Source organism: Thamnophis sirtalis, unplaced genomic scaffold (assembly GCF_051295495.1).
Source record: "Thamnophis sirtalis isolate CommonGarterSnake01/CBP01778 unplaced genomic scaffold, rThaSir2_p1.2 scaffold_1, whole genome shotgun sequence".
In the NCBI taxonomy this organism is placed as follows: domain Eukaryota; kingdom Metazoa; phylum Chordata; class Lepidosauria; order Squamata; family Natricidae; genus Thamnophis; species Thamnophis sirtalis.
In genome coordinates, this window is record NW_028261381.1 from 30,359,131 (window position 1) to 30,377,493 (window position 18,363).

The window sequence follows — 18,363 nt, forward strand, 5'->3', positions numbered from 1 at the left end:
AAGTTTATAATATTTTAATGGTATTATTCCTGCAAATTTTTGATCTTGGCACAGTGCGCCTTAGAACAATGCATATATATATATATATACAGTTTGTTCTGAACTGAAAATAAAATTTGAAACGCATATTTAACCATTTTCATCTCAGGTCTACAAAAGAGTGGCTGATCATTTTAAGCACTATTGTACACAAAACCTGTATAAAAAAAATAAGGGGATTATTTTTGAAAAAGATGAGAATGCTGAAAGAGTGCCACAACAAGCAATAGTATCAGGAAATAATTTTGCAAACCAGTATCTAAACTTAGCAACAGAACTGTACTTAATAAATAGGCAACACCAAAACATTTACTTTAATCACTGTAAATAATATAAAAACAGCATATATGTGTGCATGTACACACACATACACACACTTTCCCATGGGTGACAAACATCTTGGTAGCACCCAGACGCCTACCAATATCCCCTGCAGCTCATGTGATATGGGCAGCAGTACATGGAATACCAAGATACGGAGGCCTACTATAGCTTCCAAATGTTCCTCAAGAGCTAATCCATGTAGAAGTACATTGCAGTAGTATCAGGTAAACTTTGACTTATGATTTTAGAAACCATTCAAAGTTATGACAGAGGCGTTCATTCATTCCTTACATATTCAGCCAATACATTGTATTTGGCTCATCCTGTAAACAAACACACACAAAAAAATTGCATGTTGAAACAGAATATTCAACAGTTAAAGAACTACCTGTAATGCACTCTATAGTGCAGTTGTTCAGTGAATCATCACATGTCTGCAACAGATTTTAATATTATTTTGTCACAGTGGTTAAGCAAATCATATGATTAAGTGAATCTACTTTCCTCCATTAACTTGGTTAAAAGCTGGCTGAAAGGGTCACAAATGGCATTCACATGACCCTGTGATGCTGCAGTAATAATCATGTGACTCTGGAGATGCAGCAATTGTTGTAAGTGCGAGAACTGGTTGTAAGTGATTTTTTTCAGGGCTGTCATAACTATAGCGCCTATTGTCTCTGCTTGTCCAAGAATAGCCAAGATTGGCATGCTCCAGTCCCATCTATTAAATAGTGAGAGGCAGAAAGCATACATTCTCTGTCTCTGAGACTGCTCAGTATTCCCCTGAGATCTGGGGGGGGGGGGCTCTACCCTTGGCCACTGAGCCAGGATGCTGCATTATTAAAATGCATGAAATGAATTTTCACCTTAGCACTGTAGGTGTTTATATATGGTTTTATTGTTATTGCTGGGGTTTTGTTGTTGTTGCTTTTACATTTTTATTATTTTCAACATTGTTAGCCACCCAAGAATTGCTTGGTAAGTAAGCAGCCAAGCAAACTAATTTATTAATTAAGACCTTTCAGATAGATCTCTGTTGTGGCCCAGCAGGAGCCATTGGAGCTCCTTTGTCGCTTGCTCTGCTTTCCATCTATTAATCAGAAACTGGTTGGTTTGTAGTTTTCTGAATCCCCACCACCACCACCATTTTTCTATATTTTAAGGCAGTGACATTTGTTCTTCTCCAGTGTTCTCGCTTTTTACCACCTTTCCAATTTTTCAAAGACAGTACATATAGGTTTTGGCATACGTAGCTTTTTCAGTATTCTAGGAAAAAAATTATCTGGGCCTGAACATTTAAAGTCCAAGTTAGGAGGTATTACATGATCAAGTATCTGTTAAACTCCCATCCTGCACTTTGATCCTGCTTGTCACAATTTCCTGTGGAACACATACTTTCTTGTTGGAAAAGACTGACCAAAATAGGAGATGAGTAGATCTGACTTTTCTTTAATGCCTCCTAGCAATTTGCTATCTTTATGGAACAAATGGTACCTTGGTTCTTTTGTTTTTATTTTGATAATACCTAAAGATGTCTGTGTTGTTGTTCTTACACAATTTGCCAAACTTTGTTCTTTCTAAACATCAGCATTTCAGATAGCCTCTCTGCAGTTAAGCCCGTGGTGGCTCAGTGGTTAGCATGCAATATTGCAGGATAATTCTGCCGACTGCCAGAAATTTGATCCTGACACTATGAAGTCGTATATAAGTCTGAATGCTATTGCTAATGCCATTGGTCACCTGGACTCTCTTCCCATTACTGCAATTCTATTGATATTGAGAAAGAATTCTTCCAATTAAAATGAAGGTATTTATTCCTGAAGATACAGTATAAAACTAAGTATCGATAAATATAAATCTAGCTGCATGTAAAACCATAGCAGAACATTTTTTAAAAATGTTACATAGAAACTTAAAGTATTTTGTCAAAGAAGAGCACTTCTGCCACATGTACAGACTGTCATAAGTGCCCTGAGTTGTGCAGATAATGTGAGGAATGCAATTGTAATAATAATGTTATTTAGATTTTAATCAGTTTAGGAACTAAACTTCCATTGCCATTCTTATGTTTCTATAGCAAATTTTGCCCCTGTGTGAACATTGGTGAGAGGCTGGAATTTGAAGATTTTTTTTTTTTTTGGAAGGTTTTGTTACTTTGTATAATAATCGAACAATGTAAACAGGATTCTTGATTGTCCTCCTTAAAGAGGCATGTCCAGGGTCTTTTGATGGATTTTTACACTGGTAGATTTTGCTTTACTATTTTTCTAATTTGAATGCAAACCCTCTGTTGCATTTGATTACAATATTATTATTATTATTATTATATTGAGTTACATAAAACATTACAGAAGAGGAGTCGTGCTACTTGGAATATTCATTTTCATTTTTACCACCCTTCCTTCACATCTTTTGTAAACCCCAAAGCAAATTGGGGAGGGGGGATGGAGTTGTATGGAGAACGGAGGATGAATCTGATGTACTTGGAAGTTGCCATGTCACCAAAGGAAGGGGAAAAAGTCAGGAGGCTAGTAACATCTTTTCCAATTGACATATGTTAATTAAAAGACATAAGCTGGAGCTCACTTCTTCAGATAGGATGCATTCCATTGCATTTCTATAAAGCTTTGATCATCCTTTTGTACACTGCTCTAAAATCTGTGGGTGAGGTCTATTCAGTAATTTTTTAAGTACTAATAATTTAGATTGCAGTCTTGCTTAGTTAAGTGGGTTTTAATTCTAAATAATTCTGCATAGGATAGTACCACAAAGTAATTGTTTTCTTTATGTCAACCTTCTGGAGGTTTTACTGAGATACTGCAGAAAACCCTGGAATGCTTTCTAAGTAATAGCATCCTGTGACACAAAAGGCCAAGACTCTCCTTTCAGAGCACTCTTTTCAGGATTAAGCGCCTAATCCTTTAATTCCTATAATTGGGTCTAGGTATCATAGGGACTAGGGTTTTAGGAAATATTAGAATTGTATGTAGAATGATTGAATTTCTCCAAATTCTAATTTTAGTTCAGAAATTTTAAAAAAGGTAGACACATTTTTTAATGGAAACCTTTATCTTCTGGAAGCAACAGAATGCCATTGCAGGATCTCTCTACTTTTCCACTCCACTTTGTAGATGAGCCTGGTATGGATAAAGTATGTGAAAAGTCTTCATATTTTTTATTCGACCATCAGAACTTTGAACCCTAATGCTAAAGTCCTCTAATCTGCAACATTAGATACAGCAGCAGCAAAAGCCGACTTAAGTACAGTATAATATATGAGGGACAATTAACTATACACTGAGTTGTGTCAATTTTCTTTTAAAATGCTGTCCTAGCAAAATCTGCACATACTTAACCAGGGTTTACAACTGCAACCGAGTGTTCACACAACATATTAAACAAACAAAAAAATCACATTTAGTTTATTTTCTTAAGAGCTATTTAAAAGATCCCATTGATGGTGGAAGCAGTTTGAGCACCAGTGGTGTGAGAACATGAGCTAATACCAATTACATTGAAATGATGTATTTCTGATGAGCACTCAGTAGAATGAACAGTGAGTGAAACGAACTGGATTTCCCCTTACTGCTTTAAACTATTTTTAAGAGTTGTGTGAGTACTGTCACGCTACAGAATGATTTGGATAGTGCTGCACTGTCATTCATAGTCTGGATTTAGAAAGTAGTTGTAAGGTCTGAATGTAATTCTTGATTCATTTGCTATTTGATGCATACCAGTTGCACAGCAACAAGTCCTATTTTGCCAGAAATAAAACATTTACATTCCAGTGTTTCTAATTCTTCACAAGAGTGAGATTAAGCTTCCCAAATTACAAAACTCTTTAGCTGGCATAACTCTTTAGCTGTGCAATTTTGCAAGGCAGTGTTTAATATATAGCAAACTAATAAATGCTTCTAGAATGGGAATAAAAACCAATGCATTCTTATTTCAGAAGAAGAAATCCCAATGAACTTAGAACCTAGTTGACATACATAATTACATGTTTATATTTCCTTAAGTGCTGAACCTTTTACATTTCAAGGTAACCATTAATGTTACCCAAATGTCTATTTTAAGACTTTTTTTAAAGCGTATTTTGGGCCAGTTATTCTCTCAACCCTAGGAAAAAGACAATGGCAAACCACTTCCGAATTCTTGTCAAGACAACTGCAGAGGCTTGTTCAGGCAGTTGCCAGGAGTCAATACTGACTCAAAGGCACACACAGAGACATTTTTTGTTATTGTTGAAATTCTGGAATTAGGGTAAAGGTTATCTTGCCCTGTAGTTTCTGAGTTCAGTCTTTCAACTTGCTGTCAAAAGCCATCAGTATCCCCAGGGGCAGGAAACTGTTGCGTTTCAAACATCTAGCACGTAACCATTACAAATATATTTTCGTTTGCAATTTTTCTTATCTGTATGGAAAGACTTAACTTATATCCTATTCTTTTAATTTGGAATTAAATTTCTGAGTAAATTTCCTTGTCACATCATAACAGTTCCCTTAACAGGGAAGTTTGCACAGAAATGCACCCATAACAATAAAGCACAATCAACGCTACACTTTACATTTGAGAAAGCGCATTTATTCATCTTCTCGTGTAGTCTAATGAAAGCACCTCTTCTCTCACGTAGCACGCAGACTTAATCGTTTAGCAGCAACCTGCTTGCATGGCGAACAGCGGGGTATGGGGCTTTCAGAGCATTTTCACATTCCAGGTCTGCGCCCCTATAAGGATCCTGTTACTGGAGATCATATGGCTTTAGCCAAGCTCTGAGTTTCTATTGAGAGTGGGCGGTGGCTTCTATTCGTCCCTGCCCGTTCGCTCTCCTGCCGCCAGGGTATTTTCGAGGGAAAGAGCTCTGCGTTTTAGTTTCAGCCCTTGGTGGGGCGCTAATCATAAGTTTTACTTCAAACACTCCAGTAAGCTCTTTGCGGCGGCGCGGATGTCTCCTTCAGGGATTTTAGGTTAAAATCATGGTTAAAACAATGTTTAGGTTAAAACAATGTTTCCCAATCTTGGCAATTTGAAGATGTCTGAACTTCAATTTCCAGAATTCCGCAGTCAGGGAATACTGGCTGGGGAATTCTGGGAGTTGAAGTCCAGACATCTTCAAGTTGCCAGGGTTGAGAAACACTGCTCTAAAAGCATCAAACTGTTTTCCTCTCCTCTCCTATTACGGTATCAGAGAAGCCTATTCGGTGGCATGAACTCCTGGCTCTAGTTTCCAGTAGTTTGGGACGATGGTTTGTCTTAAAAAAACACTTAAAAAGAGCGGCCCATTTCCCACCAGTTTGCCCCTGGAGTTTATGCAAAACTTGTTTCGTCGTCGCCCACGCCGAAATTCCCTTTGGCCATTGCCCCGCTGCCCCCTTCCCACCCAAGGAATACCACCCACCACCCCTTTTTTTTTATGTCGCCGGAGGTTTTTAGTTGTCACACGCACATATGGGGATCCCGGGATCGCCCTTCGCGCGCCCGCAGAAAAGAGGGCTCCCTGCCTGCGGAACGCGGTACTGCTGCCCTTGGCGCACAGCGCGCGGATCGACGGAGTGCGCGCCGACTGACTGGCTACCCCGAGGAATGCGCGGTATGCAAGAGGCCAGAAGCAACCATTCGACGGGATGGAGAGGGGGGAGGACGGGAGCGGCCCATGTCTGCGGCGGGCTCAGGGAGCACGCACGTTCCGAGCCGTGGCGCGCGGTCCGGAGCGGGGAAAAAACCCCTGGGCGGCGTGTGCCTAGCCGCCGCGTGGGAGCGGCTCGGTGTCTTCCGATTTAGTTGTTTCGACTCCCCCCCCCCTCTGCTCGGTTGCGCGCTCTCTGTATGTTTTTCCTCTCTCTCTCTCTCTCTCTCTCTTGCTGGGCGGTGGTTGAGGCCGCTGGTAGTTAGGATCGATTCTGCTGTTGCTTAAGTCGCCGCGGCGGACAGCAGCAGCAGCAGCGAGAAGCAGCAGTGGTAGTATCGAGTAGATCAACGAAGAAGGGACATTTATGGCAGGCTGGCCAGCTGAAGCTGTAGGCTCAGCGCGGCTCCTTCTCTGCCGCCGGTGATCCCAGGAGAAGGGAAGGAAGGAGGGCGAGCGGGCGCGCGTTGCACGAGAGACTCAGCCCGGGGAGAGAAGGGGGTGGAGGCAGAGCAGGCGGAGGCGTCGAGCCAGCAGCCAGCTGCAGGAGCAGAGACCCGTCCCAGCAGCCCGGGAGAGAGAGAAGCGTTTTCCAGCGGCCGCCTCCCTGAATCGTGCCCCAGCCAAGTTGCTTCCCGTCCGCAGGGGAAGTTCGGGCTTCGGCTGGGCGATGATTTTCCCCAATAGCAGCAGCAACTCTGCGGGCGGCAGCCGGACTCCGTATAGGAAACAGGTAAAAAAAAAAAAAGGAGAGAGAGACAGGGGGAGGAATCAAGTTACAGTTTCGGGGGGGGGGGCAGGTTTGCTGGTAGGGAGGGGCGCGGAGGAAGAAGAAGAAGAAGAAGAAGGGGTGGGGACTTAATTGTAGTTGGGACTCGATCTTGAGGATCTAATCTAAGCGAATCGAGCGCTCCTTTTCTTTTTCCTCCCCTCCCCGGGACGAGCTTAGCTGTCTTTTTCCTCTTTGCTTCTTGCCTTTCCTTCCTCTTAAGATTGTATCACGCGGATTCCCACTCAAAAAAAAGAGAAAGAAATAACGCCGCCTCTTTGTGTTCCGGCAGGGCAACGTATACAAGTCTTTCAGAAAGCGATGTTGTTTCAGGGTAGAGAAGCCCAAGATCGAGTAATATAGCCTCCTCTTCCTCCTCTTCCCGATTACTTTCAGGGGAAAAGAGTGTACGGACAAACGTCTTAGAAAACGAAAGTTTCAGCTCGGTAGTGTCTGTGTGGAAATAGTAAAGAGGGAGAGACGTACCTCAAACAAAAAAGGCATTTTTTTTTCATTTGGAGGAAAAACAAAAGAAGGGAAAAATTAGACATTATTTATACCACGGGGCGGATGTGGATATCGTGCCAAGGCGCGGGTTTCTCTCAGTTAAAATTAATTTGTAATAAGACACCCCTTTAAGTAATTCTCGGAAATATGTAATTGAAATGGCATACAATAGTGCCCTTCATCCATTTGCTATCTGTATTGAAGAAGTTGTTAAAACGGCGCACGCACAAAATTACTCTTGCTTTATTTGTTTCCTCTTCCTTTCCAGACTACAAGAAAATTGGATTCTGAGAAATATGACGAGTTTCAGTCTGACATGTTGATTTAATTCTGCCCCAAACAGACATTCTAGTAGACTGTGCTCCTAGAATGGTTATGTCAATATCCTGTTCTAAAAAAAAAAGGTGGTTGGAGAAAGGATGTCTAGCTGTCTTCCAAAGTATTCCTTATTCATATGAAACAGATCTCTCTCTCATTCCATTTTACTTTAGCCTCTTCATAAAACTATTTTTCTCTTCTGGGCATGCATGTGCAGTTTAGGAACAATATCTTTGTTAAACGTGAATAGCAAGAAATTTGACTGGAACAAAAATTAATCAGTGTCTTTAGAACTGGACTTTCTATCATTAGAGCTGTGCTCCTGATTGCTTCAGTGAGATTGCCCTGTGACAGAATACTCCTTTATTTTAATTTAATTATGTATAAGTGTAGGGCTTGTTGACGGATGTTGCTAAAGGTTTCGTGGAATATTAGTTTAATCTTTAATGTTTCTCATTTTGTACCTAGCCTGATGTTAACAATCTCATAAAACATTTTGAAGAATGGGCAGATTTCTAGCATATTTTTATAGTATGTTCTGCTTTTAAATTAATTGATCAGTTGATTTAATTAGGAGGTCTTCCTTCTAAAGAAAAAAAAGGCTACGTAAATAATACAGTAGTGATCACAGGGTTCCGCTTTTTTTTTTTTGCAAATACAATGTAAAACAAGCTTTTGAGGGAGTCAAAAAGTAAGCCAAATCTTTTTAAAAGTTTTGTTCACTGATCCATGAGTGATACCATAAGATGGTAGTGATGAAGGTGAAGCTGCTGAGAGAGAAAAGAGAATGAACCTTTTACTGGAATGGTTTGCATGCGGATGCTAATCAGATGATGGACTGGAACACACTGATAAGGATAAGATGCTCTTCTTTCACAGTCTACTCCTTGAATTCAAAGAGCTAAAAGGGCTGAATGAATCAGAAAAACAAACAGACTTCCCTTTCAATGGGGAGAGGGAGAAAATGAATATAGGCCTAAGGCCCTGGGTACCAAAGGTTTGTTTCATTGGTGTCCAGCCGTTCTTTAGTGAAACACTTCCTACTTAGGCTGGGGAAAGCTGAGTGTGAAGGCATTCTAGCTTGTATAAGCTCCTGTTGATTTTAATTGGGGCAGACTTTCGCCCATTGTCATTCAAAACATGCTTCTTTATTTCTCATTCTTGCTAAAGTCTTTATCAGTTCTTGTCATAAGATCTCCAGAGATTTGGAGGAGCTATTATCAAATATAAAATCTGATTCTAATGTGCAAATAATGCTACTGTACTACACTTTTACAATCATAGGGATGCTTTTCTTTTTCAGCAGTGATGTATTTCTGCATGTTTTTTAAGTATTTTTTTTTAAAAAAACATTGAAATGAACTACTACTATTCTTGTAGTGCTAAATTCCTTTTTAAGCCACTCTCTATTGCTTTGAGCCATGCCATAATTTAAGGAAATTTTTTTTTCTTGATAGTTTTTCACCCCATATTCATGAAGATGCAGGAATGAATTTAACATTAAGTTTTCAAGAATACCATAAGCTTCTATGTGACTTCTTTTGACCACATTGGTAATTTATAATGTGGTCTTATAAATGTTCACTAACTGACTGATGACTTAAGCATGGAAAAGAATAAGGAATTGTCCAAAGTGATAATTTGGGGTACTATGCAAAGAAACCCAAAAATATATTTTTATTAGATGGCAATTACCTTGTGCAGGTACTCCTCGACTTGTGACCACAATTGGACTCAAAATTTATGTTGCTAAGCGGGACATTTTATGACCTTTCTTGCCACATTTGTTAAGTGAATCACTGAAGTTAAGTTAGTAACATGGTTGTTAAGTGACTCTGACTTCCCCATTGACTGTTTGTCAGAAGGTCACAAAAGGTGATCACATGACCCATAAATATGAATCGATTGCCTGAATTCTGAATTCTGATCACATGACCATAACATGCAACAGTTGTAAGCGTAAAAAATGATCATAAGTCAGGTTTTTTTCACTGTTGTTGTAACTTCGAATGAACTGTTGTAAGTCAAGGACTACCTATAATTTGTCTCTGTTCAGTCTTTGCAAATATGCCTATGTTTCTTTCACATACGTAGAAACATAATGTTACTTAAACAACCTGTTCATTTCATTAAGCAATATGTAATTACACTACAGTGCTTTGAATAGACCTGCCATGCTTCTTTCTGTGCTTGTACTCATTTGTAGGAGCATATAACATACACACTTTTGTTTTTTGTCATTTGAGAAGAAGATAATGGTGTCTATTCTTTTTGTACTCCATAATGTTTTAGCAAGGCTTGTACACGGATCTTTGAAATCATTTCTTGGAACAGGGTTTTCCTATATCATGAAAACAACAAAGCATGCTGAAATATTTCAGTTAAGATGTAAGTTCAAAATACTTGAAAAGCTGCTGAGGATAGATAGGTCAGCTGATAGTTTAGATTTATGCTTAACATAAATGTACATACTCCCTTTCTTCCAGTTCATTATATTTAAGACAATAGTAGTGGTTCTCAAAGTTCTAATTGCTTCTCAGTTGATAATATATAAAACAACATTTTAGTAATAATAATAGCAGCCCAACTTAATCCTAATTCATGTTAATCCATTTTAATCAGACAATTCTAGAAATACCTTTAACACCCATGAAGAACTTACTTGCTTAATGTAAATTAAATCTGTTTCTGGGGCATTTAAAAATAAGGATTTTTGAATAGGAGATGCAAATAATTTTGGGAAGAGGCAAATAGCTGTGGGAAATCTTAACATGCGTCCAATAGATATTTTCATACATAGATATGAATTCAAATTATAGAGTAAAAAAACTATACTGATTTAATTCTGAAAATCAGATTTGCTTTCCATTCCGAATGCAACTGTTGTAAAATGAATAGAGAACAGTAATTAAGGATTTTTGAGTTCAAGTTATTGTTAATATTGGAGCTTAATTTTTTTCAAATGAAAGTTGATGAGACCATGTTTATTTTAGTAGTTGTCTGTAAATATTGTTGTGAGTAGAGTTGTTATTTGGTTGAGTATTATTTTACTCCAAGGAACAACCATTCTTGTTGCTTGTTGTTACCTTATGAGAAGTATAATACTTACTTCACAAATATAAGTAGTCTGCTGCTTTCAAGAAGATTAATTAGACATAACTCCTATGAAAATTTTTACATTGATCCAGTGGCTTGCCTCTGTTGGTTAAACTCGTTATGCATAGAAGGACTTGCACAATACATCAATACATTCTATAATACATTCTAAAGTTGTGCTAAAATGTTTAAAACTGATAAAATTATCCCAAAGAGATAAGCATCTATTTTGTGGTCCAAACTATAACTCCACTCTCTGCATTCTTACTCATAAAGTTCAATTTTCATTGGAGAGAGAGAGAGAGAGAGAGAGAGAGAGAGAGAGAGAGAGAGAGATCTAAGAGAGTAGATTGGTTGTTAATTTCTTTGTTTAATAAAATCATCTTTAAGAAAGCTCAGCTATGTATTGAAAATGTGCACAGTAAACTTTTACAAAAGGAAGATCCACGCTCTTGCAGCTTAATTTTATTCCTGGAATTAACATTTTAAAGCTACATGCCCACACATTTTACGGATTAACAATTTAGTCATCAATCCACAATCATTCACTGAGGAGTAATCCTATTAAAAATGGGAGCAAGGAGGAATCCTTCGGCATCAGTTTCTTGCACAGGATGTAATCTCAGTGGAGAAAACCAATTAGTGTTGTAATCATAGAGGCATTTCTGTTTCTGTTCCTGAACATGAATTTCTTGATCTGGAAACAGGCTGGTTGTGGTTTTCCATGTGTGGCTCCATTGAATTATTGGCATCATTATGTACCTGTTGTTTCCAGTGAGATTAGATTTGTTTCTTGCCTTTCCTCTAGGAATTCAAAGCAACGTCCATAATATTCCTGCCTTCAACAACCCGGGGGGGGGGTTTGCTGTAGCTCCCTTCTGGGCTTCCATGTATAGGCTTATATTTAGGGCTTATATGTTGTGTAGAGGCTTATGTATGAATTGCATTGGACCCAAAGTCTCTTCATGGAGCTGTTCATTGATAATAGTAGCAGTTAGCAATTTCCTCCCCCCTCCCCCCAAGGAAAAGTACCCTAGGGACATATTTTAGGTAACAGTTTTAGAGGGAGAAGAAGATATTAGGGTCATGGTCCACTTGTTCCATCGAGGAAAACCATCACTGAATAAAGGATTATGTCCGTAATCAAGTGACTAAAATTCAAGTATTATACTTCACTGTATCTGACTAGTTAAATTTATAAGAAGCTTTACCATGGTGCCTTTCCAGGGGCAGAAATAAGTTCCATTAAATTTATAGGATGTACTTCCAAGAAAGTTGCTTAGGATTTACAGTGTAAAGCATTATAAAGGCTTGAAATGCATTAGTAATAAATATATTTTTATGTTTCTGCTGCAGCTAATGTTCAACCCCAGTGACTGTTCTTTTCTCTCTGTTAGAGAAGCATTCAGAAACAGCAGGAGTTTAAAATATTCCAGTGATTAGTAGAGCTTGAGCACTTAAAAACCATTTTCTCTTTTTAAAACTAATTTTGAAGAGATTGAAGTCAAAAATTGTTAATCTGGTAATATATGTATTAGGTATTTCTAGGCAAGTAGGTTGATTTCTATACAATAAAAGATCATATCAGAACTGCAGAGAGATAAACAGAATATACCAATAGAAGATGCCTAGCTCAGGGTTGAACTGTGGGGTCCTGGTGCTCTCTGAGCTTGGTTGTTTTCTTACAGATATTTCATTACCCAGTTAGGTAATACCTTGATGATGTTATTTAGTTGGGTAATAAACATCTCCCAGGAAAGAAACCAAGCTCAGAGGGCAGCAAGGACTCCACCAACATAATATGAAGAAGCAACTAATTATTTAACTGTTAAGTATCCACACAAATGCAAATATCTGTTGAAATTAAGGAGTAATTTCAGCTTGGTGGAGGATTACCTGCTGAGGTACAAAAGGTCCCAATTCTAGTCTTCAGGCATATCCACTTAAAAGATAAAGTAATGGATGATGGGAGGGATATTTTGCCAGGAACTCTGGAGAGCTTCTGCCAATCAGACTGTGTCACACTGACCTAAGGAGACAAATATAGCAGAGTCTGCATATGATGGGATATGTAGCCATTTTTCTCTGCTCAAGTAGGCCGAAGAAGTTCCAGTATGATTGCAACAATCATGAAAGTGCTCTGCAGAAGAGAACTCTGCCTTGAGCAACTGTTTTCACTTAATGAAAGGCGGCTCCTTGGAAGAAGACATACTTTCAAAGGAAAATTTTAACCAAACAATGAAAAGTACTCTATAAAAGGGCGCTTGGCTGCATTGCATGAAGAACTGAAGCAGCTGCCACAGGGGAAGGATGGAGAAGATGATTGCATTGTAATAAATTTAGCTGTACTCTGCAGAAACCTCTCAATCTGCAGTTTCCTGCTTGCAACAGGAAAAGGAAGGGATGTACTGTGGAGAGAAAAAGAGAACTGAATGAGAACTATTTGTTTGGTGCGAACTATAGAACTACCAGTCTAGTTTAAATATCGGTCTGTAGCACGGGCTTCATTGTATTTGAGGATCATAAGGATTCAGTAACATTTTAAGTGCATGAACATTTTGGCATGATACAGCATTTTAGACATAACTGCATAATTTTGCTAGATTTTACTATATTGAAACTTGGCCCTGTTCTGTCTTTTGTATTTGATGTCTACCACTTTCGTTTTCCCCTCTTAAGAGTTCTAATTATCCCCCAAAACATCTAGGCATCTTCATTGTTTAAAGTCTATCCAAACAACAGTGCTTTGCAATTTTTTTAATGTTTCCAAAATGTAAAACGCCATGAGGGTTACTGTTCGTGTATGCTGAGCATGTGCCTTATGGATTTACTGAAGCAGAGGTTATATTTTTAAAATTGTAAAACACTTGAATGATGTGCTTCAACTTTGTTAGGAATTTGTGACACTTTGATAGCTTTTTTTTTTGTTTAGTGGAAAAATTAATCTTATTTCATTGCAAAACCTTCCTTTTAAAGGCACCTGCTGGCAGTCTCCCCCCCCCCCCTATTATTTTCCAGGCTACTCTATTCTAAAATTGTTAATGAAATAAGGTGCAACTAGTTTGTATTATGAGGAAGTACTGGATACATTTTAATTTTCTTTTGTACAGTTACACACTTTGGTTCATTATTCAGTTATTTGCTGTCTCCAAATTTGCAACAACTATTTAAAAATAAAATTTTTAAATTCTATTTTACCTAAGAAGCACTGGTGCTAAAATATGAAATCAGCAGGCCTGTAAAATAAGGGATTCTTTGCACATAGGAAGAACTTATGAGATTTGCTGGAAACACTTTACTTTTTAAAAAGCTCCTATCCCCTCAAAGGAAACCAAGAGGCTGTGACTCCTACAAATGAAAACATTTCTTTTCTTTTCTTTTCTTTTTTTGAGGCTTTCAGGGGACATAGACATTTGGAGAGCTTGCAGTCTGATGGTGCATGCTTCTTCCAAGACTGTTTACATTCTACCAAAAATAACTTTCAAATTCTGCATTTGAATTAGTCCTTTGCATTCAGAAGTCCCAGATGTAATCTTAAGAATACTTACTTGACATTATGGGCCAAGGGTAAGCAACTTGCAGGCTTTGGGCTGAATGTAGCCTCCAACTAAATCCATCTGTAAGCAATTTAGACTTTTCAGTGTCATGGCAGCTATTATGAAAGAGGAAGGAAAGAGGGAGTCATGAAGAGAAAAGTATCAAAAATAGGAGAAAGTATGTCAGCATACACGAACAGTAACCCTCATGGCGTTTTACATAGAAGGAGTGGCCCATTCATTTTTGCCCTACCTACCTACCTACCTACCTACCTACCTACCTACCTACCTACCTACCTACCTACCTATCTATCTATCTCTTTTTTCATGTAGCTTTCAACAGTTCATTCATGAGGAAACCTGATGGGAAAATGTTGTCTCTGAGGCATAGGCAGAACTAAGCTTACTTTCAACATTCCAAAACTGCCTTTCCACGGGTTTAAAGACATTTTAAATAACTCCTTTGATGGACCCTGGCTGTCACTATCCACACGTGACTTCACATGACAATCTTTCTTATATACTTTACTTGTCTTTCGTGAGTCAGAAATGGCCAGTAATTTGTCATGAAATGGTTCTAGTAGTCATGTTGATACAGTTTTAGAAAATTGAGTGGTACATTCAGTGCCAGCTGCTATTGGAAGAATGGCAGATTGTTCTATAAAATTAGTCCTCAACTTAATGACCACAATTGGGATTGGAATTTTGGTTGTTGAGCAAAGTGGTCATTAAGTAACATATTATGTGACTGCCCATATGACTGCATCATTCAATGATTGCAGTCCCAGCACTCCTGATATGGTCATTAGGCGGACAGAATTCCAGGTAAAAAGTGGGGTGCCTTGGGGATGAGGGATTTTCATGCTTCTTTCCTTACTGCACTGCAGTTCCACTCAGGAGCTGAAAACAGTGAAGAGGCACTCCTGCACAGCCTGCACCAGCGTCCCAGACCTCCCCCATTTACCTGAGGCAGCTCCTTACCTTACAATGCTGATTCTCTACTCTCTGCTTGGATTTTGGCTCCCTCGCCATCTTTGAAGACTAGCCAAAAAAGCTGCTTGTTGAAGGAGTTCACTTTCCTTCCATGCACAGAAGAGAACTACTTTGGCAGGGTACAGGAAAGGAGCCAGAATCTTCAGGAAATCTTGGTAAAATCTTTACAAATCCTCTGTGCATAGAAGGGAAATCCTTTGTCAGAATGCAGGAATCTTCTGGATTTGGCTCAGTTTCTGCACCTCGCTGGAGGAGTTCAGCCCCCTCTTGGAGGCAGTTTTTTTTTTTTTTGCCATCTTCCAGAGATGAGAGGGAGGCCTGGGGAGGCCCAGCAGTTTACAACCTTCCCTGCTGTCCCAAAGGCCCATTGACTTTCTGGGGAAACCGGTGGAGAAGATTGTAAATAGTACTTGGATGATCATAGAGCACTTGGCAATTGGTTGTCAGTTCAAACAGTTACCAAACAACTAGACTGCAATCACATGACAATGGAGATGATGGTGCAACAGTTTTTGGCTGGAAGTGCTTTATGAGCCATAAAGCACCCTTTCTAAGGCTGATATCATCATTAATCAAGCAACTGTAAATCAAGGATTACCTGCAGAACAGACACTAGTGATATAAATTTTGGGTGATACTTTTTAAGGGAGAACATGGCTACACCGATTATAAACTTATTCAATCATGCCTTAGCTCTCCTTATCAGTGGTGGTATTCAACCGGTTCAGACGAACCAGTAGTGCCGACCTGTGGATGGGCCTGCTCACCTGCCCCGACTCTATGCTGTCCTATTTTGCCACGTTTTCTAAACCGCATGCATGCGTGCAAGCAAAGCACATGCTCAGAAGGCACACGCTCACAGTTTTAGTACACGGCGAACTGATGGTAAAATTATGTAAAACCCACCTCTGCTCCTTATACATTGTCCTCTATTAACTATACAGATGTTTCATAATTATGCCTAATGTTATAGCTGGTAAGCATAATCATAGAGAATATTGGCATACTGTAGAATAGCTGCATGCTGTTGTAATTCACGTTTCCTGCTTTTTTGCCTCAGAGAGGAATACGCTTCCATTTGGTTTGTTTATGGTTCCCATGTAGTGATAACGATAAAAAAATAGGGGTTTAGCCACTTATGGCCTTGTTTTGGTTTTTTTTAGCTATCTGTACTTCTAGAAAGAGCCAGGCAAGTATTATCAAAATATTTTCAGTACCTTGTAGCTGATGCATGGTTAAATTGGCTTCTAATTGGCTTTTATATGCTTATGTATGTGTATCTGTACTCATATATGCACATTTTGCCTACTTTGACTTCTTATCTCCTTTATTGAACAGTTGCCAATATTTTCAATTTCTGCTGAAGTCTTATCTCGTTCAGTACTATCTTGTTGATATGTAAATGTGCTCTTAATGGTACAATTTGGAGGGAACTGATAATTAGCAAACTCTTGCTAGATTTTTTTTAATGGAAAGTCTGTTGTGATATTTGATTATGTGTAAGAGTCAGATCTCATAAACATTATGAACAGATGAGAATTTATGGCAACTGCCCAGCTCCTTTTATGGAATTCTCTCATACCATAAATATCTGGGACAATTAACATTTTCAGTCTGACTTAGTGATAGGGATGAGGCCTGTGGAAATCATTCAGTGAGATATTCTGTTCACAAACAAAGCTTCTTCCTGATCTGTGCCTCAAAGCAGCCACAGGAAAAATTCAGCAAGCTTCTTCAAGGGTTATCTAAGCAGACACACACACGTGTTCACAAGATTGTGAGAAGGCCTTAGTCTAGCCAAGTCTGTATTATTTTTCTTGCCTTATTTAATTAAATCAGCATCTACTGTAGCAGAACAGAACAATGATGTACCATGGACCATATATGACCATGATGTATAATATGATTTGTATAACTATGGTCACGTCTGTGTCAAAGAATGAAGGTGGTTCTACAATATATTCTTAGATACATCATTAAAAAAAATAAAGTATGAACAAAAGTGTATGAAGATGATGGCATTTTAACTTTCTACTGAGCATCAAATATCACAAAACTAAGTTGATTACAGCGTAATGTGACCAAGAAATAAATGGATTATTAGGATTATTTTAAAAAATAGTCTGGATCGTAAGGAGAATATTCATACTTATTTTCATGTTGTAGCCTAAACCTAAGCAATAAGTGTGCTGTTCATATTTGGAATGATTCAAATTTATTAAGATTAAAAAAGAAAGACTTAATTGGAAATAAATGCCAGGGGATGTAATGGGGCCTCTCTGTGAATAGACATGTTCGTCCTATTCTATAGGCATGTTGAAGTCTTGTGTGTTACTCTGTCTTACCAATTTTCTGCAGCCGTTTTTACAAAGCAGTTACTTAATCATCCTCCTGTAAAAAGTATTTTGGCTGCCAGAACTATGGGAGTTACCAGACATCTTTTGTGAAGTGACATTAGCTATAAGACAGGCCATTTAGCACAGAATAAAAAGTCAGTTTTCAGAGTTCTGTGGATGACTCACTCAACAACTTTCTGTATTTTTTTAAACAGAATTTCTGGGGCACATTCCATAACATATACGTATGATCAGCTAATCTCCCAACACTGCATAGCATCTAGATGATATAGCATGTAATATCACTGAAAGTCTTGTGTACAAAAAAGCAGAAGCATAAAGATTTCTGATTTCTAAAAAAAGGCAATAATCATTAATAATGATATTTTCTTTACTATTTCTAAAGTTTTGAAGTGTCCATGTTAGCACTGTATAATTGTTTATCACCAAAAAAAATTATTATTATTAAAACTTAAGAATGTTGCTAATAATAATATTTAAATGAGTTTTTAATAAGTACTTTTACCTTAATATATCAAAATGCATTTAAATCTTCTTTGCTTCAGAAAAAGAAATCTTTTCTGAAGAGAAACTTTGCATGTAATTCATAGAGGAAAGATGGTAGTTTCAGTTTATGTTTTCAGATAATAAGAGAATGAATATTTATAATATTTAGAGGAAACTGCTTTTCTTCTAATCAGCAGATACATTAGCTATGGATCCTATCCCAAGCCAATCTATTTCTCCATCCTTCTGATACCTGACTATATCATGGTCCTTTTTTTTGCCAACTAATAATTTAAATAAATGCTTTCAAAT

The 18,363-nt window shown here is 38.3% G+C and overlaps 1 protein-coding gene across 5 annotated transcripts in view; it reads left to right on the top strand.

Annotated features, from left to right (window-relative positions):
* RBMS1 (RNA binding motif single stranded interacting protein 1) overlaps nt 1-18,363 on the top strand; it is a 133,792-nt gene that overhangs the window by 33,837 nt on the left and 81,592 nt on the right. The window contains exon 1 of one of the 5 annotated variants that reach the window (XM_087709876.1): nt 6,393-6,722. The exons of the other annotated variants lie outside the window; for them this stretch is intronic. Within the exon in view, the coding sequence (XP_087566002.1) occupies nt 6,660-6,722 (63 nt within the window). The 5' untranslated portion in view covers nt 6,393-6,659. Of the gene's footprint in view, nt 1-6,392; nt 6,723-18,363 lie in introns of those variants that run through there. 5 annotated transcript variants of the gene reach the window in all.